The sequence below is a fragment of the Citrus sinensis genome, chromosome 9, assembly GCF_022201045.2.
Source record: "Citrus sinensis cultivar Valencia sweet orange chromosome 9, DVS_A1.0, whole genome shotgun sequence".
Lineage (NCBI taxonomy): Eukaryota > Viridiplantae > Streptophyta > Magnoliopsida > Sapindales > Rutaceae > Citrus > Citrus sinensis.
Genome location: NC_068564.1, coordinates 27043155 through 27070348, shown reverse-complemented (window position 1 = coordinate 27070348; position 27194 = coordinate 27043155). Strand labels below are relative to the sequence as shown.

General features: G+C 34.0%; 4 protein-coding genes across 7 annotated transcripts; 3 read left to right on the top strand and 1 right to left on the bottom strand.

Annotated features, from left to right (window-relative positions):
* Positions 1–4496: 4496 nt before the first annotated feature.
* Positions 4497–6077, top strand: LOC107176535 (receptor-like protein EIX1). Its single transcript, XM_015529250.1, has one exon. The coding sequence runs from the start codon at positions 4497–4499 to the stop codon at positions 6075–6077; it is 1581 nt and encodes a 526-aa protein (XP_015384736.1).
* A 1505-nt stretch (positions 6078–7582) lies between these two features.
* Positions 7583–10065, top strand: LOC102619494 (uncharacterized). Its single transcript, XM_006475120.4, has 5 exons — positions 7583–8082; positions 8421–9126; positions 9218–9443; positions 9757–9819; positions 9900–10065. The coding sequence occupies exons 1-5, from the start codon at positions 7713–7715 to the stop codon at positions 9966–9968; spliced, it is 1434 nt and encodes a 477-aa protein (XP_006475183.1). The 5' UTR covers positions 7583–7712; the 3' UTR covers positions 9969–10065.
* Positions 10066–10352: 287 nt separating this feature from the next.
* LOC102619001 (heat shock 70 kDa protein 16) lies at positions 10353–16216 on the bottom strand. Of its 2 annotated transcripts, XM_006475118.4 has the most exons (10): positions 16049–16216; positions 14289–15640; positions 13399–13617; positions 13107–13202; positions 12859–13014; positions 12394–12594; positions 11761–11907; positions 11550–11678; positions 11306–11436; positions 10353–10713 (listed from the first exon to the last, which is right to left on the bottom strand). In XM_006475118.4, the coding sequence occupies exons 2-10, from the start codon at positions 15456–15458 to the stop codon at positions 10671–10673; spliced, it is 2292 nt and encodes a 763-aa protein (XP_006475181.1). In that variant the 5' UTR covers positions 15459–15640; positions 16049–16216; the 3' UTR covers positions 10353–10670. The 2 variants fall into 2 exon arrangements, with proteins under 2 accessions (XP_006475181.1, XP_052289827.1); XM_052433867.1 differs by lacking the exon at positions 10353–10713 and having other exon boundaries at positions 11300–11436; positions 11519–11678.
* Positions 16217–21943: 5727 nt separating this feature from the next.
* Positions 21944–24963, top strand: LOC102618702 (1-acyl-sn-glycerol-3-phosphate acyltransferase). 3 transcript variants are annotated; one of them, XM_025097970.2, is made up of 7 exons: positions 21944–22147; positions 22351–22747; positions 22936–23085; positions 23346–23444; positions 23528–23620; positions 24026–24297; positions 24546–24963. In XM_025097970.2, exons 2-6 carry the CDS (start codon positions 22418–22420, stop codon positions 24290–24292), a joined length of 939 nt encoding a protein of 312 aa, XP_024953738.1. In that variant the 5' UTR covers positions 21944–22147; positions 22351–22417; the 3' UTR covers positions 24293–24297; positions 24546–24963. The 3 variants fall into 3 exon arrangements, with proteins under 3 accessions (XP_024953738.1, XP_024953736.1, XP_024953737.1); XM_025097968.2 differs by having other exon boundaries at positions 24543–24963; XM_025097969.2 differs by having other exon boundaries at positions 24485–24963.
* The last annotated feature ends 2231 nt before the right edge of the window (positions 24964–27194 follow it).

Genomic DNA, 27194 nt, shown 5'->3' with positions numbered 1-27194 from the left:
GAAAGGAAATGAGTCTTATCCCACATGGGAAAAAGAAGCCTAGGAATTAGTGTTTAAATATAAACATTTAACCATGCATGAGTAAGAACCATTAAATTGATTTGGTTGTTATAACTATTAATTAAAATGTATTGAATTTTCAAATTCAATACAAAAGCTATTACATCCTCCCTTGAGTATAAAAAGGCACCTTCACTTTTGTTTTTTCCACTTGCAAAAACGAGCACAAAGCACACTTGTTTTCCCTTCATCCTTCTTCGTCTTTCTCTGATCGAGTTCACTGGTTGTGGTTCACCAGATTTTCCACTTGCAAAAACGAGCACAAAGCACACTTGTTTTCCCTTCATCCTTTTTCGTCTTTCTCTGATCGAGTTCACTGGTTGTGGTTCACCAGATTTTCCAGCTTGTGCTTGACTGGCAAATCGTACCCGTTGCATCCTGGAAAACAGATACTAGCAAACCTTAAGCACTCCGTAAAGGTGGTAAATCTGTTTTAAGGAGATTGTTTTGTGCAGGCCTCGGGTTTTTATTTCAATTCGGTTTCTTCCTCTTCTGTTCTTCATTTATTGTTTTCGATTGCTAGTTTACACTTTTGTTTAAATTAGTTAACATATAATTTGTTATCTCACTGTTTTGTGTTTCTCTTACAATATTTGGGCTCTTGTCATTATTTTGGAGATGAATTTCCATTCTGGCCTCTCTCACAAAATTTTTTGTTGTATCTTGATATCTCAAACTCAAGCATTCAATCTAACACTCCTGAGAGATTTGGGAATCTTCTTCTCAGCTTTATTTTTTCAATTTCTCCAATAATCGAATTAATGGAAAGATTCGAAATTTATCATAAGACAACTGGACTTTAAGGTCTCTCCAAATCTTAGACATTGCTTGCAACAATCTCTCTGGAGCCATACCAGCATGCATCAGTAACTCGAGTGCACGGTGACAATGAACTATTCTGGAGGCAACAACGTCAGATATCGAAGCAATTATACTTTTTATATGCTTGAGGAGGAGGCATCACCTGTAATGAAGAGCAAAGAGGTCGGATATACCTCCATTCTTAATTTGTTGAGAATTACAGACCGTTCGAAAAATAATTTCTCAGGAGTGCTTCCCGCAGAATTAGTGACAGATCTTGTAGCATTGCGGTCACTGAATTTGTTTCACAACCATTTCAAAGAAAAATTTCCAGGAAGTATACATTGATGCTATGGGAAACAAGCTAGAATATTTTTTTTCCCCCTTTTGAAGCACCGTTTTTATGTACTTTTCTCATTAAAGTGGGTTTGATGCTCCGTATCGTGCAGTAGAGTGTTAAATTTAATTATCCCAGTACGGTGGTTCGTAAGACTCTAGTGAGAATTTTAACATTATTCTTAATAAATGGAAACGTAATCGTTTTTGCTGATACCAATAATTAACTATTAATAACACTTCCTTTTATAGGTAGATAATACGTGCCAATTGCGCCCGGTACACCTTCATACTTCAAAAATTATCTCAATACCCTAAAATCTATTTTTGTCAAAATTTTCATCAATACCCTTTAAAAATCGATAGGAAATTACTAAGCTGTCCTCATTTTAAAACATTTTAACTCAACGGACAGCACCTCTCTCTTCTCTACTGAAGCAAACAAATACTCATCTGCTGCAATTCCCTCCATTATCAAACTCAAACAAACAAACACTGCAATTCCCTCACCGGCATCACCTCTGCAATTCCCTTACCGGCATCACTTCTACCGAAACAAACATTCATTCTCCATACATGGTAAATCGAACTTCAACACAAGCAAACTAAACCTGAGAAGGGGAAGCTGCCACAACTGAGAAATTGAAGCATAGTTCGTCACTACATAATTGCCGAAGAGAGTTGATCATTTACTGTAAAATTGTCATAATGTAACTAGTTGAGACAAGTAATTCCATGTAATTAGTTTTCTTGTTAATATTCAAGGGAAAAAAAAAAGTTAGGGTTTTATATTGAAAAAATAGATTAATTAGTTGTGGGTCTCTCATAACATGTTCGAAAACAAATTTCTAGTCATTTTGTTGCATGCAAATTGTGAAAAATTAATGGATTGTGCTTATTATAATTTTATTATGTAACACAAGATTTGGTCATGTAAGGTTATATAAGATTCAAGATTGTGTATTACACGACCTTCATATATTGCACGATTACACGACCTTCATGTATTGCACGATTACATGACTATCATGTATTGCACGTTTACACGACCTTCATGTATTGCACGTTTATACAACCTTCATGTATTATACAATTACACGATCTTCTTGTATTACACAATTACACGACCTTCAATTCCATATTTTGTTTCTTGTCAATAGAATCTACACATTACATTTAGTTTAATTAGGCTCACAATAAATTGGAATGGTGCATATACCTTTACCTTGTGAAATGTCATTAGTTAGAGAGATCCTTAATTTCCAATTATAAGCCATGGTAAGTCATGATATGTCTAGTTATGAGTGGAAATATTTTATCACTGCGAATGGTGTTCTTATGTGTATAACATTACATTAATTTCCTATAGTTGATTTTTTTTTAATTGATTTCATGGATTAATTATATGCAGGCATTCCTCATGTATGCTTGTATGCTTGTATGCTTGGCCAGAGGAAGAAAGCACTTTGAAGATAAAAAATAAAAAAAAAACTTTTTAAATTGCTGTAATATGTTTAACTGCGACTTTAAAATTACACGAATTTTTCCATTAATCATTAGATTAATTTAGCTCTTTAAAGACTTAATTTGTGCTAAGAATTTATATCTGCTGCTATGCAGAAAATGTCAACGAAAATTATTAAAAAAAGAAGTGAAATTAAATTGGAATCTAAAAAAATTCCACATCATCATTGGTTTGAATTGTAACTGGTGGCATAGGTTGAACTTCATTGTGATTTCGAATTCTGAAGTATCTATATCAATAACTTCAGCTATCTTCTCCACCAATTCGGCATATGTTGTCGATCGTGGTATCATTATCCCTTTAGCCTTGGAACCTTTGAACTTATACTCATCATTTTGCTCAATCCATTCACTATTGAAGAAAATAGGCACACGTACCAAAATCATATCTGATGATACAATAAAAACAATAATATTAAATTTCATATATAAGTAACTACATGACCTACACGACAATATTATTTACACGACTTACACAACTTACACGACTATATTTCTTACATGACCTACACGACTTACACGACTATATTACTTACACGACCTACATGACTAACTATATGACGTACACGATATCAAAAGAATGCACGACTTGAAACATTTTTGCCATAAATAAGTTATATTGCTGAAAAAAATAATTAAACAACCTACATTGCATATATTTCTACATATAAGAAAAAATGGTGAAAATAAAACATTGTAATGTGAGGAAAATTTCTAAATTTTCCTCAAAATTAAAAAATTTAAAACCCAACAACATTAACATACCTTATTGGGTTGTTAATAAGCAATGCACCTTTAAAGAAAGAGTGGGTGTTAAAGAAATGAATACATAATTGTATTTGTGTAAGAAGTTATGAGAGATTTTGAGAGATTCTAAGAGATTTTGAAAGAATCGGCAGCAAAAATAGAGTTGGGTGAAAGAAATTAGGAAAGAAATATAAAGACAATTCATTGAGTGAATTTGATGCATTCATTAAGGGTATTTCCGACTTTACTCACATTTGTTAGGGTATCCATGAAAACTAAAAAGGGAGGGGGTATTTCAATAATTTTGAAACTATTAAAGGGTATTTAATTAAAAACCCCAGATAATACTTCTGTGAGGTCTTTCTGGAATAGTGGGGACCTAGGCACCTAACTAGGATAGAGGGCATAGAGCCGGCTAAGACCTCGTTTGATATTGAGATTATATAGTTAAAATGTTTGATAAATACTAATTATTGTGACTTATAAGCTAAGTTGATACGATTCATTACTTCTATGTTGAAAGTCTAATATTATTACTATTTTTGTCAAAATTATTATTTAATAGTCATACTTACTATACACTAATAGTTTTTATTTCATAATTATAATTTTTTTCTACAATAATTGTAACTTTAAGCTATAGCACCTCAATAGCAAACAAGCTTAAATTGCCTAAAAGCTAGGGCCGGCCAGAGTAATATTCAAATAAAAGTGTAAGATGCTACCAACTTGCCACTGTCGGCTCTATGTATTCTTGTGGGAAGCTATAACCTATAAGATGCATACATTCAAAACCAAAATAGTTGGAATAACCGGAAGATTAGAGCAAAATTTATAGTTTACTAAAAGGTTAAATCACACCTAACTCTTTAGTTTCAATAGAGCCGGAAGAATTAATTTGTAAAAGAAATGAAAAGAAAGACAACCGAAAAGAGAAACAAAAGTAAATAGCTGCAATATAAATATATGATAACACTCTCTGTACATTTCATTCTTTTAAAATTATTTTACAACAATCAAAACCAAGCATGACTGGTCTTGTTGCTTTAGTTTTGGTTGAGTTATTTGCTATAGCTACCATGAGCAACATTAGCTTCTGCGATGCCACCTTTTACATGGGTTGCTTAGAAAGTGAGAGGGTAGCGCTTATAAAGTTGAAGCAAGATTTCAAAGATCCTTCAAACCATCTTGCCTCTTGGATTGGTGATGTAGATTGTTGTGAATGGGGTGGTTTTGTTTGTAACAACATCACTGGCCACGTCCTTGAGCTCAACCTTGAAAGGTCAGAGCTGGGTGGTAAGATAAATCCCGCTTTGGTCGATTTAAAGCATTTGAATCTCTTGGACTTAAGCGGCAATGATTTTCAGGGAATTCAAATTCCTGAGTATATTGGTTCAATGGACAATCTAAGATACCTCAATCTCTCTGGTGATGGATTTGCCGGATGGATTCCTCACCAACTCGGTAATCTCTCAAATTTGATGCATCTTGATCTTAGTGGGAGTTATTATGAGTTGCGCGTTGAAGATATTTCATGGCTAGCTGGTCCTTCCTTGCTAGAGCATCTCGATACGAGTGATGTAGACCTCATTAAAGCCTCCGATTGGTTGCTGGTAATAAACTCACTCCCTTCTTTAAAAGTATTAAAGCTGTTCTCCTGCAAACTTCATCACTTTGCTCCACTTGCCTCTGCAAATTTTTCGTCTCTAAACGCGCTTGATCTTTCCGGCAACCTTTTTGGCAAAACTTCCATTCCTAGCTGGGTTTTTGGTCTCAGTGACCTAGTCTTTCTGGATCTAAGCTCTAACATATTTAGAGGTCCAATCCCTGATGGATTTAAAAACTTGACATCTCTTAGATATCTTGATTTATCTTACAACCAATTCAATTCCACAATTTCTGACTGCTTCTCTAACTTTGATGATCTTGAGTACCTTTCTCTCGGATATAATAGATTGCAAGGTACAATTTCATCCATTGGTCTAGAAAACTTGACTTTTATCAAGACACTCGACCTTTCTTTCAATGAACTTGGTGGGAAATTTCCAATATCATTTGTGAGGCTTTGTAAGTTGACATCATTGGATCTATCGTACACCAAATTAGGTCAAGATATATCAGAAATCTTAGATATTATCTCCGCGTGTGCTGCATTTGAACTAGAATCACTATTTTTGAGAGGTTGTAAGATTTCGGGTCAATTGACAAATCAACTCGGGCTTTTCAAAAATCTGCACACTCTTGCTCTAAGTGACAACTCTGTTTCGGGTCCACTTCCTCCAGCTTCAGGAGAACTTTCATCTTTGACATATCTAGATTTGTCCAATAACAACTTGAATGGAATGATTTCTGAGATTCACTTTGGCAATCTAACAGAGCTGGCATTTTTTTATGCAAACGGAAACTCGGTAAACTTCAAAATCAATTCCAAATGGGTTCCACCTTTTCAACTCCTAGCATTGCGATTGAGGTCATGTCATTTAGGGCCTCACTTTCCTTCGTGGCTTCATTCACAGAAGCATTTGAGTAAGTTGGATATATCCAACACAAGAATATCAGATATTATTCCTCGTTGGTTTTGGAATTCTATTTACCAGTATGCTCTTTGAATCTCTCTGACAACCAAATCTATGGTAAAATTCCATATTTTGTCCGTCCATTGCCTCTTTCATCCTCCATGGTAGTACTTGATCTTTCCAATAATGCTTTATCGGGATCTATTTTCCATTTAATATGTAATGGGGACAATCAGTCTGAGAGCATTGGATATCTCAGACTCTCAAAAAATCATTTTTATGGAGGGATACCATACCGGATTGTTGGATGAACTGGCCTGACTTGCGTGTGCTGAATTTAGGGAACAATAAGTTTACTGGTAGCATTCCAATCTCTATGGGAACTTTAACTTCTCTTCGCTCACTGAACCTTCGTAGCAATAGATTGTCTGGAATAATACCTGTGCCATTTGAAAATTGTTCACAATTAGTAGCACTTGACATGGGTGAAAATGAGTTTGTCGGCAACATTCCAACTTGGATGGGAGAAAGATTTTCCAGATTAAGGATCCTCAATCTTCGATCAAACAAGCTTCACGGTATTTTCCCCATTCAAATTTGTCATCTAAGTTCTCTACAAATTTTAGATGTTGCTTATAATAGACTTTCAGGGAGTCTACCAAAATGCATCAATAACTTTACAGCTATGGCGACAATTGGCTCACACCATCAGGTGAAAGCTATCTACCATGCTTCATTTGAAAACGATTACATTGTTGAGGAGATATCACTTGTGATGAAAGGGTTTATGGTTGAATATAACTCCATTCTTAACTTGGTACGAAGCATAGACATTTCCATGAATAATTTTTCAGGAGAAATACCAATGGAAGTAACGAATCTTAAGGGATTGCAATCACTGAATTTGTCCCACAATTCTTTTATCGGAAAAATTCCCGAGAATATTGGTAATATGAGATCAATTGAATCACTCGATCTCTCAGGAAACCAAATTTCTGGTAAGATTCCTCAAAGTATGTCAAGTTTGTCATTTCTGAATCACTTGAACCTATCCGATAATAAGTTGGTCGGGAAAATTCCTTCAAGCACCCAATTGCAAAGCTTTGGTGCATCATCTATTACTGGTAATGATCTGTGCGGAGCTCCACTCTCAAATTGTACCGAGAAGAATGTTTTGGTACCTGAAGATGAAAATGGAAATGGAAACGAAGATGATGACGACGACGGAGGAGTGGACTGGATGTTGTATGCAAGCACGGCACTTGGATTTGTGGTGGGTTTTGGGTGTTTCATAGGCCCTTTGCTTATCAGCAGAAGATGGAGGTACAAGTACGGTAATTTCTTGGATGGCCTTGGGGAGGGGATAAATTTAGCTGCTTTGTAAGAGAATGTTACAAGCATCTTTCGTGTTTGAACCAGTCTTTTTATGCACGTTGGTTTTGTTACTCTTGTAGTTGAAATGAAACAAGTTACTTTTGTTTGTAAACATTTTGCATGGCTAGTTAAATCTATTTAATAAACGACACCGTTTATTGTCGCAGTTTATTTATATTATTTGTATTATTATTTATTATCCTGCCGTAATTATTAAAACGTTAAACTGGGCTTTAATAAAATAAATTTCCAAATGGCCGTCCCGCCCGCTCCATTTTTGGATTTTGGCGCAAAATACACAAAAATCAATCTATTTCTCCCTCTCTCTGTCGATGCGAGTGCGTAATTCTTCTAATGGCGGACTTTGAAGCGCCGTCGTTTTCTCTGGGGCTCGATTTGGAAACCCAGTCGGAGGCCCGGAACCCCACCCGATCCACCTTTGATCCACCTCGGCAAGATGATTCTTCTGACAATGCGGGGGTCCGTGCCAACAGTCCCGACGAGGTCCGGCAGGAGGAAGCCATGGACTCGGATCCCGAACCCGGACCCGAACCCACTCGAGTCCTTAAGCGCCTCAGACGAGGAGTCGTACGGCCCGCACCTGCTCTCACAAACCCCGTGTCGTCGTCGGTGAAGACACAAGAATTAGAGCGGAGTTCGTGCGATGGAAATGGTGATGATGATATTGAAGACTTCTCCTCACAAGAAGATTTGCTTGTTAGAGGTAAAAATGGAAAACAAAAAAAAAAATTCATTTTTATATTTTATTAAACTGGGTTTCATTTATTTATGTGTTTATTTGCTACAAGTTTAAGATGAGGTATTTAATCTATGTCTATGGTGATTTGTGAATGCAATTATGTAGGTTTTTGCTTAGAGTGTAAATTAGCTTCCAAAAGGAATGTTATAAATTCTGTTGATAAATTGATACTGGGAAGTTAAATTTTATGCATATCGAGCTAGGGGCTAGGAGCTAAATTTTGTTTTTTTGGTCTTCCAATTGTTTTGTGCATTCTTCAATTTTTGATGGTTATTACATAATTTATCTGTCTTTAAGAGCAGATGAGCATCAACCGGCACAATATAATTCTGTGTGTAGCAGTTCAAAGATCCCATTGCGTGGATGTGGAGTTTTAACCACCCAATCATCTAGCGTATCGAAGACAAGGAAAAGGGAACTAGCTTCAGATGCACCCTCTTCTGCGAGCATGGAGACAAGCCACAGCGGACTGTTGTTTCCAAAATTAACTGTCAGTCCTCTTCGAAGGTTTCAGCTACTTGATTCTGATTCTGATTCAGATCATCCTTATGTTAGTGAAGATATAAAGAAAGGATCTCATAAAATTGAACCACCGTCAAAAGGACTAGGATTGACTGCAAGCGATCAAAAGAGAAAAGTACTAGTGGATAGACCTCAGAATGAAGATTTATGGAAAGATTTTTGTCCAGCGAAGAGCTTTCACATTCCAACACCTGCTCTGGATGAGGTCTGTGAAGAGTACTTCCAGTCTTTCAAGAACAAGAATGCAGCTTCAATTGATGCATATCTAGGTAACAGTAGAGAATGTCATGCAACTGCAAGCACCTCTGAGATATTTGAGCAATGCTGGGATTCGACTAGTCCTCTTCCTCCATCTCATGGTTACTTTTTTCATGATGATCCAAGAATTCAGAAGTTGGTTCGCAGCCGCTTGCCCAACTTTTCCCCACTAGGCATTGTTGCCAGCATAGAGAACCAGCAGCCTTGTGCACCTGTTATTAACTATATGTAAATTCTTGATATTTCTTCTTTGGCTTTTATTGTTTGTGAATAACTGCATTTGCATTATGAACTCGTGTTGAATTTATTGATATCTCAGGAGCCAATTTAGCAATGGAGAATCTTCTAAACCAAAAGGCACTCAGAAAATTAACAGCAAGAAAAGTTCAACAAGGGGAAGAAACAAATCAAAGAAATCAAATGCTTCTGAAGGTTGGGTAGACCCTAAAAGCAGCTCAACTGCTCCAAAAGATGCTGGAAAAAGACGGGTTCATGCAACCACTCAATCTGCTGGTCATTGGTATACATCTCCAGAGGGAAGGAAGGTAACTGGATTATTGTATCAGCAATTTTGCTTTTCAGTCAATCAGCAGATAGTATTCATTTACTTCTTGGATCTTTGCATGCAGGAAATAACTATTATATAGATTAACTCCACATATTTTCTGAATCATGTACTCATGTCAGTTCTGTCTTTCTAACAAAAGGAAGGACATGAGCTTTTAGAAAACCACAACGGCTGGTTGTTTCTTAGGTCTTTGATATTATGATGGTGTCTCAGTATTATCAGTGCTTCTGACTATTTTGTCAATGCATATCTCTTTGCGATCACTTACAGCTTATGCTGATTCTGTGCAGGTCTATATCTCAAGAAGTGGGCAGGAGCTGTCAGGTCAAACCGCTTATAGACAATACAGAAAGGTAACTATTAAAACATCTTATGCTAATATTTTGGCAGTGGATTTCTGTTCTCATGAATTATCTACATTTGATTTTGGCAGGAGAACGGAGCTGGGTTTAGAAAGTCGAAAAATAAAACTAGCGGCAAGAGGAAAAGGGCCAAGAGTTGATACCTACATGTATATTAGATATCCAATTTTCATTTCTTCATTGTATTATAACAGTTGATTTTTGCAATAGACAATTTTGATCTGCATTCTTGTTGAATCTCCTTCCTTCATTTTCTTTTTCCTTCTTTTATTGAATCCTTCATGGATGAAATAACCTTGTGTCAAACCTGATGCTCTATAGAATTATACTTTCGCAAAGGTTCAAAGACACATTTTCAGGACTCCAATTTTGCAATCCCAGTAAGAAATGAAGAACAAAAATTCAAAATGTTTCAAAAAATTAATCAAATTTGTTAACATTGCATTAGCAAGGACACATTTGCAAAATTGATCGAATTTCAAAGATACAACAAACCGAAAAGTAAAAGCATGCTGCTCTTGTAGTGAGTGTATAGAATCAAAACAACTCCACTATAATCGGTATTAGCATATTCTCACTTAAATACAATGCTTTTTTTCTACAACTATATCCTATGTAATAACATCTTCAACATCTATATATGAGGACAGTAAAAGCCACAAAATATTAGTGTATTTTCCCCTTAGCTGCCAAAAAATATATATAATATAAGTATATGCAATTTTGTATGGCTAACAGTCTCGACAGTTGTCAGTAGGGTATGCTAAATAACAGCTTCTGGGGTAAAGCCACTCTCGAAGAATCCCATCTACACCTTGAAACTATCCTTGCTGTTCGGAAACCTAGGCATCTGGAGTCTCACCTTTCAATAAATGCTGGCACTTCCTGAAATACATAAACAAATATCAGCCAATCCTTTAGATTAAAATAAGGATCATTGAAAGCAAACAGTGGTGAATGCATACTGGGTGCAATGCTTAGATTAAAATAAGGATCATTGAAAGCAAACAGTGGTGAATGCATACTGGGTGCAATGCACGAAATAATGTCTCTAAAGGATATATTAGTCTAAAGAAGGACAATGAGAAGAAAGCCATTAAAAATGGTGATGGAGCCATAAGTACAGTGACAAATTAAAGACTGCAAAGGATGGGAGCCAGAATTAAGATGGATAATAAGGGAGTGTCAGATCAAGGCAAATGAAAATAACAAAATGAGCTGGCAGTATATAATGTCCCTTTATATTTTGACAATGATATATGACGCTTTTCCTAATCTCCTACCTGTAGATATGATATGTAAATAATTACAAGAACTAATTTGTTCTTGAAAATTAGTGAATTGGACAATCAGATATCATATACTCAATGGGCATAGGCATTGATGAAAGTTGTCAGTTTTTACTTTTGCTGAGCTATAATAGAACAATAAAATCATGAATTTTCTAAAATGAAAATTAAAAGCACAAGACTAGTACAATTTCAGGTCCTCTGTTCTTCTCTTGATGTCACCTGACCATAAGATCGGGTCAGTGTTCTTTGGCAACGAATCTTGTTGTTGGGCTATCTCCCTGAGCCACTGCTCTGCTTTGTAGCACTCGCTAATGATCTGAACATGGAAAATGAAATCATTAAAGAAATTACCAAGAATTGAGTTATATAGTCTTCACGATGACAGAATTGAGTTATACAGTTTTCACAATGACAGAATGGTTATCGTACAAAATCTTGCTCCTCGGGTGGAAGAGAACCAACAGCCGTCCGATACTCTACGATGCATTGTAACAAATCTCTTGTAGCTTGTGCTCGTGCTTCTCCATCTTTATATCGATTTTCAATTGGATCCACCAACTAGAAAAAAGCATTGGAACATAAAATTAAAAAACAATATATATTAAAGGTAAAACTTGAGAGCCAGAAAAGTGAAACTCACTTTCTTGAGATCCTCCAGTTTTGAGGCGTAAGTGTTTGCAGTTTCATCATCACCGTCGTCGTAAAGCCACTCCTCTGTCTCCTGAAGGCTCCTGGATATGCCTTCTCTCTCCTGATCTGATGCAAAGCTTCGATACGTGCTAAAAAGCTATTCACCAATACATTATGGTTTCAGAAGCCAGTACTTGTACAAATACATGAAACTAATAACAAAAAATTTAACAAGTTTAACTAAAGTCAAGATTCTAAATTTTTATATTTTTCATATTATTAAAAGTTGAAATCTCGCAATGTCTCCACAGCATGATTCTTAATTGTAAATTTTTCACATCTCCAGCAAACATAATGAAAATTTAAATTGTTATTAACTGAAAATATGAGAGTGATGAAGTGTAATTACATAGCCAGCTGGCTGTGCATCATATACTTCTTTTAAATGCATCATATATTCCAATATCACACCATAATACTAGTACTGAGTTCTAGATGCATCAGAAATGTACTGCAATCCTTGAGTGCATCTGAAAATCAAATAGGTTTTACTACACAATAGAGCAAATTGAGTCAAAAACTTTGTAATTTCTTTATATCTTGGGATGATGACAATCTGTATTTTTGAAATGTCGATTTTTACCTTATTTCGCATCTCATAGACGTATGATTCCAACGCATTTTTCTTGTCTTTAGTCTGTTCCATAGTTATGTCCTGTTGGGCCAACAGATTTTCTGTCTCTTGAGCCAGTGCAAGCTCAGGTTTGGTCATCCCACCATATATAGTCTCACTGATTGATATATCAAGCCTCCTGCCAGCTTTATCTCTTACCACACTAACAGCCTGCATGAAACACAGTGAAGAAACTTTTACATCTACTTGAATGCGTTGTTCCCTAAGATTCTGCAAAAATAAATTCTACCACTAAGAATTTCTCAGCAACCAAAAATAAATTATGGGAAAATATTCTTATGTTTCCAAATTTAAGGTTGGAATCATTAGATAAACAGAACTGTCTCCTGTTCCCATTACATAAAGAAAGGTAGAAATCAAGTAATGAGATATCAGATCCATGCACAAGAAAAAGGAGATTGGCAAGAAATTTACCGAAGAATGAGACGATTTGGACTGTACGGAGGCACTATCTTGCACATCTTCAACCGTTGTTGAGGAATCAATAGAAACACCTTCGGACTCCATTTTGTCCATTTTTGAGCGAGCATTGTGCTTTGTAACTGGATCATCTCCATGACCTTCTATCAACTGAAAAGTAATAAATTATATCACATAGTAAAAGCTCCAAGAAAATGAAAAACATAGCAAGTTGACAGATGAAAATGAGACTTCTTACTTACCCAAGCCGACTCAACACTGACAATACCGTGGAGATTTAATTTAACTGTAACTTTAACCTTTGCATTTTCACTGTTAGAGCCTTGGAAAGGGCCAATCTGCATAAGCAATAACTCAGAAACTAAGAAACCCTGTAATCCACTCATAAAAGTTACATCTGAACTACAAGTAGCAAAACATATTAATGACAGATATAAATCGAATAATGTTGATACTTGAAAAACCTCCTGCATGTCTTAGCCTAATCTATACAAAATAATGAAACAGTTCCAAATCTCTTCAAAGTACACTTACAGTGAAACAACTAACTTTTGAAGATATGCCAGGTGGCAATTCATTTGGATTCGTGTAGAATAATTCCAAGTGGAACAAACTGCTCCGCTGAAGTGTCAAAACTTTAACACATGGAATGGGTTGGCCTTTAGGGAACACTTCACCATTTGTATTTGATCCTATGCAAATTGGACCTTCATCTGATGAGATACCTATGGAGTAAGGATTACAATCTTGAACCTGCACAAGACCAAGAATTGGAGTTACCAAAAAGCCATTCATTTGCACAGGGAATAACATGCCGAAGGGTAAAAACAATTTCTAAATTTCATTTAGCAGAAAATATAAGGAAAGATGAAAGCAGTTTCAGTAGACAAAACAATCAGATTTCAGGCTGAGCAGCCAACAATTTCTTCTGAAATTACTTGCACTAAGCACAGGATTATTTATATTCTTTCACAAAAGAATTAGCTGTAAGTCTTCACACATTCGTTCTTTTATCAACCAAAACATGCATAAAAGAGGAGTCGTTTCAATTCTAGTGCTGATTCATAATAAGAACTGTATAGCATTATCTCAATTTGGCTGCACATTTTCTGGGCAATGTTTAAGAATTTCTCTTAATATCAGATATATGTAAGCGTCCCCACAGCCAAAAGAACAATGATTAAGTTTCTTGTTATGTATCAGTTTCTTTCCTTCTTCATGTCAATAATTGGAGAAAGTTTGAAATAAACAACACAGTGAGTTGTCAATAGTTCTTCAGCTTTAAGAAAAGCAATTTTCAGTTTTTCACAAAGTAATTTGCAACAGTAAGTGTGTCCTTGATTTAACTAACATGTCCATGGCCTAAGAAATAACCCACACACAATTGACTGAAAAACCAAGAACTGAGATTTATTTCCACATACCTCATATTCTCTGACCCGAAAAGCCGGACTAAGCATTGCACACTGGAGAGCACATCCACGTGCCACACACTCACTTGCATTCAGCGATCGTCTGGGTTCTCTCCCAAATAGAGAAGTTAACAATCTAGTAATAGCTGGTATCCTTGACCCAGACCCAACAATCTCAACAGAATGGATTTTGTCCACATGCAACCCTGCATCAGCTAAAGCTTTTCTACAAGGAATAGCAATCTTCTCTGTTAATCCTGAAGCAAGCTCCTCAAACTCCTCCCTCTTAATGAAACCTCTAACATCTTTCTCATCCATCAAACACTCAATATTTAAAGGCGCCTCTGCATTTGCACTAAGAACCTTCTTCAACTTCTCACATGCTGCCCTTAACCTAATGCAGGCCCTGACATTGGAGTAAACATTTATCTTGTACTGCTCCTTGAACTTTGCTGCAAAATAACCAAACAACACATCATCAAAGTCTCTGCCTCCCAAACTGCTATCAAAAGCATGTGACAGAACCTTCATATGCCCAGCTTCAAACGATACAATGGAGACCTGAGTATCAGAATGACCAATATCAACAAATGCAATATAGGATTTTCCTCCATTAGCAAAATCTGTTTTATAAATTCCGTAACCAAGTGCAGTTGCAGTGCAGTCATGTATCAATCTCAAAGGCCTCAATCCAGCAATAGAAGCAGCATTCAAATACTCTCGTCTCTGCAAATCTGTAAAGTATGATGGAACCCCAATCACACAGTCTACGACAGGCATTTCCAAATTTTTCTCCGCAACATCTTTCAAATGTGAAAAGAGCATCCCCATAACCTGAACAGGGCAAAATGTATGTGTCTCACCCAAGTATTTCAATTTAATGCTAATGCCACCATCTGGACTTTCACAAGATTCAAATGGTAACACCATCAGATCCTTTTGAACAACAGGGTCACCGTATCTCCTACCAATAAGTCTCTTCACTTGAGATACTGTTGATTTTGGATGCATCATTGCAGAAGCATAGCCAGCAGCCCCAATAAACCTTTGCTTCTCCCCAAAACATACAATACTGGGGGTTTCACGATTTGATTCCTCATTCAACAACACATCAACACCCCGATGCTTCACTGTGGCAATAACACAGTTCTCGTTTCCAATATCAAATCCCACCACACTCATTTTAATTTACCCTGAGTGCTTTAAAAAAAAAATTCAATCTAAAAGGAGCTTATATCTACCAAAACAACCATTATAACACAAACCAAGAACAAAGCACCTAAAATGACTTCACCCTTTTGTTTCCTTCACTTCCTAAAAAGAAGCATCTAAACCAATTCCTTTCTATGTGCCAAAACCAAGACCTGCGTCAGATGAAAACGCATTCAGAAAAATGTTACTGTTATAAAGCAACATCCAAAAGACATGACATCATATGCATCGGTCTATAAATACATACCAACAAAACAACAATAGAGTATCCAATTTCAGTCATTCATTCATTCTTTATCTACTTAAATAACATAAAATAAAAAATCTCCCCACTGAACCTGACATTACCATTTCACTCAAAATGGTTGACTTTTTCCAATTCCCGTAAACCAAAACAAGGGCACCCACAAAATAAAAAGACCCAGAATTTCATTTTCTTTCAAATTTATCCATTTTCCCAGTAACCAAGCAGTCCAAAACTATACAAACAAATTATAAGAACAATGAGAATATCAAGTTTACAAAAATTTGAATTTTAAAGGTCATGAGAAAGGCAGTACCTTGTAATATAAAACAGCAAGGGCAGCAATGCCTTCGATGATGAAGAGATTAAACAAATCAAGCTGAAACGCAGGCCTTAGAATAGAAAACAATTGAGGTGGTGGTAAGGAGACAAACTCTCCTATTTGCCCGCTTAAGCAGCTATCACATATCAGTCCTTCAATAAAAAAAACTTCACACGTTGAGTGGGTAATATTAGAATACGTTCATTGAACGAGAGGTTTAATGATAATTTCTCTTTTTACATTAATGTCATCAATCTTTTGCTTATTTTCTTTTATCATAAAAAATAGTTAAAACTTTTCAAGAAACCCTTATTACCAGCACTACTTGTTTTAACTTAAAAGTCAAATTTGTATAATGTACAAAATAAAATTTAAAGTAGTTAGAAAATTACTCTTAAAGAGCTCGACTCTCTTATCATATATTTTTTTGAATGATCTGTATTTTTACAGTGCTCATTCCCATAATTAGGGATGGCAAAAAAACTCGATCTGAATTTTGACATGATTGATCCGACCTGAAATTTTTGAGTTTGACTCGAATTTAAGGGTTAAAATTCGCGCTCGAGCTTAAAAATCAAATCCCGATCAAGTTCGGATCAAGATTTGGGCTTTAGCCGACCCAACATGACCACTCAATAATAAAAAAAAATGTGTGTTTTTATTTGAATAAGACATGATTTTTTATTTAAGTTTAATTATTTATATAATTTTATCGTTGAGACATTGATTAAAGTAATTCTTATGATTATTTTTACTTTAAATAATTTTAAAGTTTTTATATTTTAATATATTAGGGGAGGTAAATTTAAACTATTTAAATATTAAAAATTAATAAAATATTTGGTCGGGCTCGGGCTTTCCCTAACCCAATTAGGGTTGGGCTTGACCCTACCCGAAGTAAAACAATCGGGCTTTTATCGAGCTCGGGCTTGGGCTTGGCATGCCTACTCATGAGCTGCTCAAAGATATTTATGTCATTAATCAAATTTATAGTCGTTTGATAAAATTAATAATTTACTAGTTATATTTTACATCAATCTAAAATTAATTAAGTTCAAAAAATAGAAATAATATTCCTGAAAAATAAAATATTTAAAATCAATTATCCTCTACTTATTTTCAGTGATGCTCTTCTTTTTTCTTATTAGCGTAAAGGGTTGAACAAACCATAATTTTGATGATAACAAACCACATAAGGGTAAAATACTAAATGTTTATTTCACAGCCTCACTAGTTCTTAAAGGACAAAATTCATTCAAATGATATCAAGCTCAAAACAAGCAATGGACAACGGCACGATGAAGACGAATGTTAAGAGGACTAGCTCAAAGTGATCTCCACTGCTATAATTCTTGTAAAGCCGGTATGATTTAATGTATGCATGATTTAACATTTTAAAAGCTCATAATTTTGTTTAATAAATCACCATTTTTCATAAACTAAAGGCTTTATAGTTACAAGACAAATAATTTTATGAAATTGGTTTTTTTTTCAAAATAATGGACTAATATGAAAGATTTTGAAAATTTTGATATCAATAAAATGTTGTTTTAAATTTTGGAGGTGGACCTATTTGTAAAATTTTAAGACACTTTTATCCATAATATAATTTCTAAAAGTTTTAAGGTAAAACTATAAATTTTAGAACAGTAACAGCTAACTGCCCGATGTACAAAAAGGTAGCTGCTAGCCAGCTAAATCTAGCAGCAAATTGCTTAGACAAAATTTCAAATTTGATTTTTATAACGTAACTTGTTACAACAGTATAGCAGCTAACCGCCTTATTTTAACAACGATCCAACAAATTTTCGGAAAGTTAATAGTGACTAGTTTGATTCTTTAAACTATAAAAATCCAAATCTAACAACTTGTCAATCTCATTTAAGTTAAAACTTGTTCATACAACTAATCTTGACCTTTTATTTTCCTAATCTACATACACTTGAGGAAATGTGTGTGTGAGTAAAACACTATTTGTAAAAATATTTATTGATATCTTAGAAGTTAATTGTAAGAACTTGAAGTTTTAGAAAGTTTGGATAGTAAAATTCTCAAGCATAATTTGCTTGAAGACGTGGACGTAGATGGGTTTGCCGAACCACATAAAAATCCACATGTTTATTTTCTTCTCCCTTACTCCTTTTAAATTTATACTTTGTTAAATTTTTTGTTATTCGTATTTCTTAAAGCAACAATTTAAATTGTATAGTAATTTTAGTAGATTTTTTTTATTACCCAATTCATGAAGTTGCATAGTTAGAATTTCATTTCTTTCTTAGAAATTAATGAAACCCAATGATACAAAAACGTACATGTTTGCAGTGATGCATATTAGTCACATTGGTCAAGGAACGGTAAACATATTTTAAATACTATTATGGTAATAATAACAAGAAAGTTGTAGATTTCTGGTGATAAGAATTATGTTAAATGAACCAATACCTATGCTAGAAACAATTTATTGATAAAAAGCAATTATTTTTCCCCTATGCACTAAAGGATAAGTGACATTTTATAACCTAATTGAAAGTATATTTTAATGCTTGTTATAATATAATATTTTAATATCGCAAAGGAGTAGTAATTAACTTTACTCTCACCTCCTCTGATAAAAAATAAGTAAACCTAACAATCTAAAAGTATACGTGTTTATAGTGATGCATATCGGTCATGTCGGTCAAGATAACAGCAAGCATATTCTAAACATCATCATACGCAGAGGCCGAGAGTATGTAGGACTGAAGGGTGCAGCGACGCCTGTAGAGTTTTGAAAAAAAAAAAATTGGGGCTGCTAAACAAAATATGAAAAATTAGTGTGAAAAGTCAATACAGACTTTTATTATTTTTGGATGATTTTGTATGGGCGGGGGTGTCTTTTTTACTTTTTAATTATTTTCAATCATAAATTATAAATGCAATTTCTTTTCTTTTCTTTTTTCATAAATTATTGACATTATTAAATAATAGCCTAAGTAATTTTTTTTTATATCTTATTTTGGATGATTTAGTTGGGTAGTAACTTATTATTTTTAAGAACTTAAGAATTATAAGTTTAAATTTGACCATCGGAGAGTTTTCCTCTGAGCTCTGCCCTTGGTTGTAGGTAACAAGAAAACCGTGGATTTCGGTGATAAGAATTATGTTGGATGAGTCAATACCTATGTTACATAAACTTCCCCTCCTCCATCATCATCAATATGTTACTGCAAGTATGTAACAATGAATGAAATTGAGTGCTTGTTTTGTTTGTTGTCAATAAGTGTACACAATTTATTTGAAAATAAATTAGTCATTTGTTTATCTTTTATCATCACAATTTTTTTTAGTTATTTCTTAAAAGTTATTGTTTTCTATTGATTTTTTATATTATAAAAATTGCATTATCCAACTATTTTTTTTTTCAAATACTTTTATAAATAACTTGCGAATAGACAAATGACAAAAGTTGCTTCTTCGAAAGCACTTCTGAAAAACAAATCCCTAAATCCATCTATGGAATGCCCTTGAGGTGTATAATGTGTTTACCTACCAAATCCTCTCTGTATGAGTCTATGAGCGAATTTTTCAATTTCGATGTTAATTAAAAAGGAGAATTTTCTTTTTTTTCCTTTTTGGGTCCTGGCCCCACCCCACACCACAATTGACAATTACAACTAAAACACTTGTCACCCCAATAAAATAATAAAATAAATAAAATACAAAACTACGAAACCAATGCCATGCCTAAAACTAAAAGCCACGTGACAATTCTTTCAACAATTCTGTAGGCAATTTGCCTTGGCGACGCAAATTCTTCTCTCGTTTGTCTTGTATTCATGTTGTTTTCTCTTGTTTTGTCTCCCCTTCTTGCCTTCGCTTTTCATTCTCAGCACACTTATCCGCTTTGAGACTCCAAAGAGATTGCCTTTCCATCACAGCACATCTCTTTATGACTCAAGGTAATAAAGAATTAAAGTTATTTATTTATTTATTAAATTATTTGGTATTCGAATATTATATTGATCTCCAACTAATTTAGATTTAAACTAGGCAGGACTACTAGGACGGCAAAACTCTCCCAATAAGTATTTAACACAAAAAAATTAAAATTTTTTTCACTAAAAATATTGGTGGGTAAAAAAAAAAAATTACTTGAGGTTGGTTTTTTTATTTTGAATTTTGGTGCTTGTTAGCAACTAAACATTATGTTGTTATTAATGTTGATTATTATCTATTGACTTTCTTCAACTCATCAATTAAATTTTCATATGACAGAAAATTATTAAAAAAATAAGTACAAATTAAATTTGTTGCATCTCGAGAAATATCTAATCCAGCTCTCAAATTAAATTTTTTGCATCTTAACAAATACCTACTCCCACTTAATTATGTAATAATTGAGAAATTGACTTTTAGGTGTATTGGTTTGGTGCTAGTGAGTAATTGCGTGGTACCTGACAACATCAAACACAATAAAACATGCCTTTGTGTTAATTTCGTGTGCTAGTTATGTGTGAATATCATTATTTGTCTTATAATTTGGACTTATTGTAGTTCCAAATTAAATTAGTGAGCCTCATTTAAAATATTTCCTTATTTATTTATTGATAAGAAATATTTCTTTATATTACTCTCATGATAAACATATGGGTTCGACCATGTTGGAGTTCATCTATAATAGAGCACGAATCTCAATTACACATGTAAAATGATAAATAATAAAAAATAAATTATAATAAATTTTATATTATTTATTATTTTACGTGTATGATTGAGTTTCGTATTCCATAGTAAGTGAACCCCACCGTAGCCATAGCCTAAACTTATTATTTCACCAAAAGGAAAACACTCATAGATGCCGTCAACTTTTAGTGGCGGGCCAGCGTCGTTTATCACGTTAGTTTTTTACTTTTAGTTTTTGTGGCATGTGTTTAATTGTCAAAATTAGTTCACATCTTTGTGTAATAGTGTTTACTTTTTTGTTGCTTTTTCGTGCTACAAAATTAATTTTCCTATTCCTTCTTTATTTTTTTTTTAAAGTGACACCCTTACCGTTTACAATATTTATCTTCCGGCCGAAAAAATAATTATAATGAAATCAATAACCCTTTTTTTTAAATTACTATTATTTTCCTATTTCAAAATATGCATTATTTGCTAATAATTCTTCAATTGATTATTTAATTTAATAAACTTTAATTATATTAAATTTGAATATGTTGAGTTAATTATACATTTCATTCTCTATTATATTTGACTTTGATTATATACATAACATTTAAAAAAAAAAACACATAATTATTTCTCTCTCTAGAATGTTCTGACAAGGATTGGTCTTAAAGATTTGCATTATCATTAAAATTATTAAAGCCGGTAGGTACGTCACTGCTGGCCTTGCTCATGCTAAATTTGAAAAATAAAATTCCTTGAAATTAAAAATAATGCCACCAAATAATTTTTATTAAAAAAAAGCAAATTATACCGCCAACGTGCTTAGCAATATTCACTCGTTTCTTTTATTATTACAAATAAAAATGTTTTAGTTGTTTCTCCAAAACTAGGATCCGCCTATGTTGCCAATTGATTTTTTTTTTAAATTTAAAAAATATGGTAATCTAATCCACAAACAAATAAAAACAAATCACAAAATCCGCAAATGGAATATCGTTGATTATTAAATGCCACAAATCTTCTGACAATTTTTTTTTAAATTTCAATATTAAAAAAGAGATTCTGTGTTTTTTTATTTTATTTTTTACAGGCCTCCACAATCTAACTAAAAACACTTGTCAGTTGTCACGAAAAATAAAAATTAATAAAATTAAAAAAATTGAAAAAACAAAAGGCGAAACGGCATTTCAAAAACCAACATCATACGTCTTTCTAAAAAGACACACGACATTTTTTTTTTTTTTTCCAACAATCCAGCTATCTGTATTACGAACAAATTGCTTAGCGCCACAAGTTGTTCTCGCATTGTTCCATTTATTTTTATAATTTTGTGTTGACTTGTCTTCTCTTCCTGTCTTTGCTTCCGACTCTTCCAGTCTCTACACTTTTATCTGCTTCCTGAACTTTCTCAGAGATTTTCCCAGGAAAATTCTTGAACTCAAGGTGATAACTTTTCTTGAAAGAATTGTCTATGTCACTGAAAAGATTGATGGGTTGGTCAAAAATTTTCAAAAAAATTATTACTTTTTTTTTTTTTTAATTTTCAGTGTGTTACTTGTTAGCAACCAAACATTATGTTGTCGCTTTTGTTGATTGGTTCAAGTCATTAATATTGACTTCATTTGCTCTGTTATTGCTTTTGTCAGGGGAAGGAACGATCTTGTTTTACCCAAAAAAAAAAAACTTGTGTAGACTTCGGCTGTTGTTGACTGAATGGATAACACCGGAGGTGCTTCTTTTATGAGGAACAGAAGATTTGAGAGCTTTCTTGATACCAGTTGTGAACAACCAAACGTGAAAGAGCCACCGAGAGTTTCAGTGAAACAAGAAGCGGGATTTAGGCCAAAAGCCGAAACTGATCAATATGTTGATGATGATGGATTTATCTCTGTGTTGATATCTTATGTGAGAATTGTTACATGTTTCGTTACAATGATGGTTACAACATTCGTCTGGGCAATCGTCATGCTTTTGCTCCTACCGTGGCCCTATCAGAGGATTCGGCAGGGCAATATTTATGGCCATGTTACTGGGAGATTATTGGTAAGCTGAGTTTTAATTTGAGGATTATGTTAATTTATTGATATTTTTTCCCTTTGACTATTGTTGAGTAGGTTTAAAGACTTATAGACTAATGCAGCAGTCACCATAATTATTTTTTAACTGTTCAGTTTTTCCTTTTTATCTAGTTTGATGTTGAGGCAGCTTCTTTCTCTACATATTGATTGCAGATGTGGATATTAGGGAATCCAGTAAAAATTGAGGGTACTGAATTCGCTGATAAAAGGGCGATATATATAAGCAATCATGCGTCTCCTATCGACATCTTTCTCCTAATGTGGTTGACTCCAACGGGCACTGTTGGCATTGCAAAGAAAGAGGTATGAGTTAATCCTTTAAGAATTAACCTTGAATCTAATTTTGGCTTTCAGTTTGTGTGATTTCTGAACGCCTCTGGACTGATTGACTTCATTGATGCATTTGTGGGTTTATGTTCTTGAAATCAACACGGTGAGTTGTTGCCTTGCAAATTGTAATCATATTAATGTTGATGGCTGATGTTAGTTCTTTAAGTACACAAGGTAAAATTGATTGTGAATCTCGAGTTTTGAGTAATGAATGAGAATTTTATTTTTCACAGATCATATGGTATCCTCTATTTGGGCAACTTTATGTTTTGGCCAAACATATCCGCATAGATCGCTCCAACCCGAGTGCAGCCATCCAGTCTTTGAAAGAGGTATCATTTTCTCTGCCCTGCGGTATCAATCTGGGCATTTTTTTCCCCCTGTATTCTTAACTATTGATTATGCGAATGTTCAGGCGGCTCATGCTATTGTGAAAGACAATCTGTCTTTGATCATATTTCCTGAGGGCACCAGGTCCCAAAATGGAAGACTGCTTCCCTTCAAAAAGGTATTTTCCTACTTTGCACATGCCTGGAAATGCATAATAAGTTGTTACAGCAAATGATGATTAAAACATTAGCTATTTAATTAATAGGCCTCGATTTCAGGGCATCTTTGGCTGGTTTTGTATTAAGTGCTTTCTTTAGCATATTGCCAATGTTTCTAGGATCATCCACTTTAGGAGCATGGCTTGACTTTAAATGTACACTGGGAAAATTTTAATTTTCCACAACTCACTAAACTACATTAGATGATTATTTTGTATGATCTGTCAGTCTTTACCAAGCTACTTCTCTGTACACTTGCCTCAGTATATTGTTGTATGCTAGATCTTTCTTTTTCAATCCACTTGTTAATGCGTGATACAAGAAGCATTTTCATTGCATTTTCTTCTTGTGGTTTCCAAATTCAGGGTTTTGTTCATATGGCGTTGCAATCCCGCCTCCCAATAGTTCCAATTGTCCTATCCGGTACCCATCGAGCATGGAGGAAGGGCAGCTTACATATTCGGCCAGTACCTATAACTGTAAAGTACCTTCCTCCGATAAGTACCAGTGACTGGACAGCTGACAAGCTTGATGATTACATAAAAATGGTGCACGACATGTATGTCAAAAACCTCCCAGAGCCTCAAAAGCCTTATGCGTCGGATAGTACCAGGACTTGTTCAAATTCATAGATGAGGTATTGTATTCATCCCTCGTAATATTTTTCCTCCCCTGATGTATCCTTGTTAAAAGCAAAATAGTTGAATAGATTGGCAATGGCAGCATAATCAGTATAATACTGCTGACTCTCTTGAGTAGTCTTCACGATAATATAAAGAATTCATTATTTTCCCTAGTTCAACAAGTGTTAATATTTTCTGCAGAGATGATAGGCAATGGCAGCAACTGATGTATTATTATTGTTCTTAATATTTTTAAAAGAAGGGTCATTTTCAGGCCCTAAGGCATCAACTCTGTTGAGGGCCAAACAGGTCATTAGAAATGATTCATAGAGGTCTGGTAGCTGCTTCACATGATGACAGGACAAAAGCTAATAGGGACATGAAGTGTAGATTACCGAGAAACATTAAGTTATTATAATCCTTATGAAACCAAGAATAGTTTCAAAGCTTATTTTATTCAACACGGCGTGGAGATTTTCTAATTGATTGATGGTGATTGGCTTTTCATTATTTACTAGAAACCAACAGAATGTGGACGTCGGTGTCTTTGTCAAATTTTATGTATCCCATACACTAATTGTAGAAGATAAGAAAGCTAAGCTAACCCTTGTATATTTTTCTTCTTTGGCTAAATTATCATTATATGGCTGATAGCCATACCTAAAAGGCTTAAAAAGTCAGTCATTGCTTGTCTGATTAACTACTACATTGTTATCAAGACCGCGCTGGCTTGCTTTCTGATTGCGCAATTGAAAAGAAAGTTCTTGCCTTTGTAGGAGCTATATTATACCCCAAAAGTGCTTTCCGCTATTGATTTTAAATCCAGCAACACGTGTTTTTTTGGTACAAAGACAATATATAAGGAAAAGAAAAAGGTGGTGGAAGAAGCAAATCAATGAAAAACCCACAATATCGATAAGAAGGGGCAGCGATAAACGTATAAACTGAAAATTAACTGAAAACAACGTCGTTTGAATGCATGCATGCATGCTGTAAGCTCACCTCAGGTTTGGTCGATGCTTTCTGTCAAGCTTGCTAATAATAAATAAATAAATAAACGACAAATTGGTTGACTAAAATTTTGAAGTGGCCTACTTTTATGTTAGTGTAGCGCAGTGATGAAAAAAAAAAACATACAATTCAATTATGAAAATCTATTGAGAATTTGAATACATATATTTGTAGTGGAAATTAGTTTGAAATACTCTTACAAATATTTGGAAAAATATATATTATACTTTTATTTATGAGAGGAAAAATATGTGAATTCACGTAGTAAGATTGAACTTGTGCCCTAAAAGATTTTTGAGGGTACAAGTCCACCCTTAAACTAAAGTTTTAGCAATAACTATGTCCTCATTTGCTAGACACAGTTGTTGAGGAAAAATGTTGTTATTATAAAATAAAAATTTATAATATGAGATCAATATAATTTTTAAATAGTAATTTTGACAAAAAGATTAAAAATATTTTAAGTTTTTTATGTAATAATTTTCCTCACACCCAACATTTCAATAATACCTAATCTCTCAATAGACATACCATTTCTTTCACATTAGAAACTGTCTACTTTATACAAAATTGATCGTTCTATTATACAAACAAGTGAATCCAATCTCTCTATATATAGTGATGATTTCTTGTAGGATAAGTATTCATTTTCTTATATAAGTTACATTCCTCCTTGAATAAATTTAAGTCTCGAAGGAGAAATTACTTATTTCTTAGATAAGAATCTTACTAAAGAAAAAATATTATAGGAAATCCTTATTGAAAAATAAGACATATTTACTAACAATCTCCACCTTAATGAGCTTTTCAATTAGCTGACAAAACTTGATCCATTGTGTATTCACACAACCATGTCGTCTCCAACTTCTTTACTCTAGCAAAACAACACTCACATAAAGCTTATGAGAATTACTCCACTACAAGTAATATCATGTCTTCTATGTGGCAGCCATAATTCTTTATATAGAGAATTATCGTCTTCCACCTTATCCAAAGTACACATATTTGGCACTTGTTGATTATCTTGTTGAAAATACCTACCTATATACCTTGCATAAATGTCAATCCATGCGTTGTGTAAATCTTATAGACCTACTAACAGTAACACATCCTCTTCTATGATAAGCCAAAACAAAATCAATCTCTCATGGAGAAAAGAGACACATTATCAGTATCTCCATCTGCTGACTTAGAGCTATTTGTCGAAGTTGTTGTATTCGAAAATCTTCTTTAAGGTGTCTTGATTGTCTAAACACCTGTAGAGTTTTTGCCATGGGAACAAGGTTCATTGCCCTTGCTTTCTTTGTGTAATAAGATTGAATCAATATATTCTTGACTTAAACTTGTCACAATTCAAAATTGATTCTTTTATCAAACTTTTCAACCTCAATCCTCACAAGATTTAAAAATTTGTTTGCAGACATAATTATTTTGAAGAATAATTTTTATCTCTGATACCACTTAGAGAAATTTAGGTCTCGTGTTAGGGATTTTGAATCTCACCTAAGATCTTGCAAGCAAAAATATTAGACAAATTATAAACAGAAAATAGATGGAGAATAAACCAATTACACAACATAAGAATTTACGTGGAAAATTTTTTTACTGGAGAATAACCATGGCTGCCAATAATGACAAGAGAAAAATCTACTATGTGAAAAATTATTACAATTACTCTAATATTTTTCCTTACACCCAAAATTCTAATAACACTCAATCTCTCAATAGACATTCGTTTCTCTCACATAAGAAATTGTCTGCTTGCAGAGAATTGATTGTTATATTATATAAACAAGTGAATCCAACCTTCCTATATATAGTGATTATTTCTTTTAGGAGAAGTATTCATTTTCTTATATAAGTTGTATTCTTTCTTGAATAAGTTACGTCCCAAAAAGAA

What these genes read in the sequence shown, in the direction of transcription:
- LOC107176535 (XM_015529250.1), top strand. Translation starts at nt 4,497, where the DNA reads ATGACTGGTCTTGTTGCTTTAGTTTTGGTTGAGTTATTTGCTATAGCT.
- LOC102619494 (XM_006475120.4), top strand. Translation starts at nt 7,713, where the DNA reads ATGGCGGACTTTGAAGCGCCGTCGTTTTCTCTGGGGCTCGATTTGGAA. An exon ending in AGAAGATTTGCTTGTTAGAG is followed by an intron (nt 8,083 to 8,420) that starts GTAAAAATGGAA and finishes CTTTAAGAGCAG; the next exon opens with ATGAGCATCAACCGGCACAA. An exon ending in GCACCTGTTATTAACTATAT is followed by an intron (nt 9,127 to 9,217) that starts GTAAATTCTTGA and finishes TTGATATCTCAG; the next exon opens with GAGCCAATTTAGCAATGGAG.
- LOC102619001 (XM_006475118.4), bottom strand. Translation starts at nt 15,458, where the DNA reads ATGAGTGTGGTGGGATTTGATATTGGAAACGAGAACTGTGTTATTGCC. An exon ending in TCTATGAGATGCGAAATAAG is followed by an intron (nt 11,908 to 12,393) that starts GTAAAAATCGAC and finishes ATTGGTGAATAG; the next exon opens with CTTTTTAGCACGTATCGAAG. An exon ending in AACTGGAGGATCTCAAGAAA is followed by an intron (nt 11,679 to 11,760) that starts GTGAGTTTCACT and finishes GCTTTTTTCTAG; the next exon opens with TTGGTGGATCCAATTGAAAA.
- LOC102618702 (XM_025097970.2), top strand. Translation starts at nt 22,418, where the DNA reads ATGGATAACACCGGAGGTGCTTCTTTTATGAGGAACAGAAGATTTGAG. An exon ending in ATGTTACTGGGAGATTATTG is followed by an intron (nt 22,748 to 22,935) that starts GTAAGCTGAGTT and finishes TATTGATTGCAG; the next exon opens with ATGTGGATATTAGGGAATCC. An exon ending in GACTGCTTCCCTTCAAAAAG is followed by an intron (nt 23,621 to 24,025) that starts GTATTTTCCTAC and finishes TTCCAAATTCAG; the next exon opens with GGTTTTGTTCATATGGCGTT.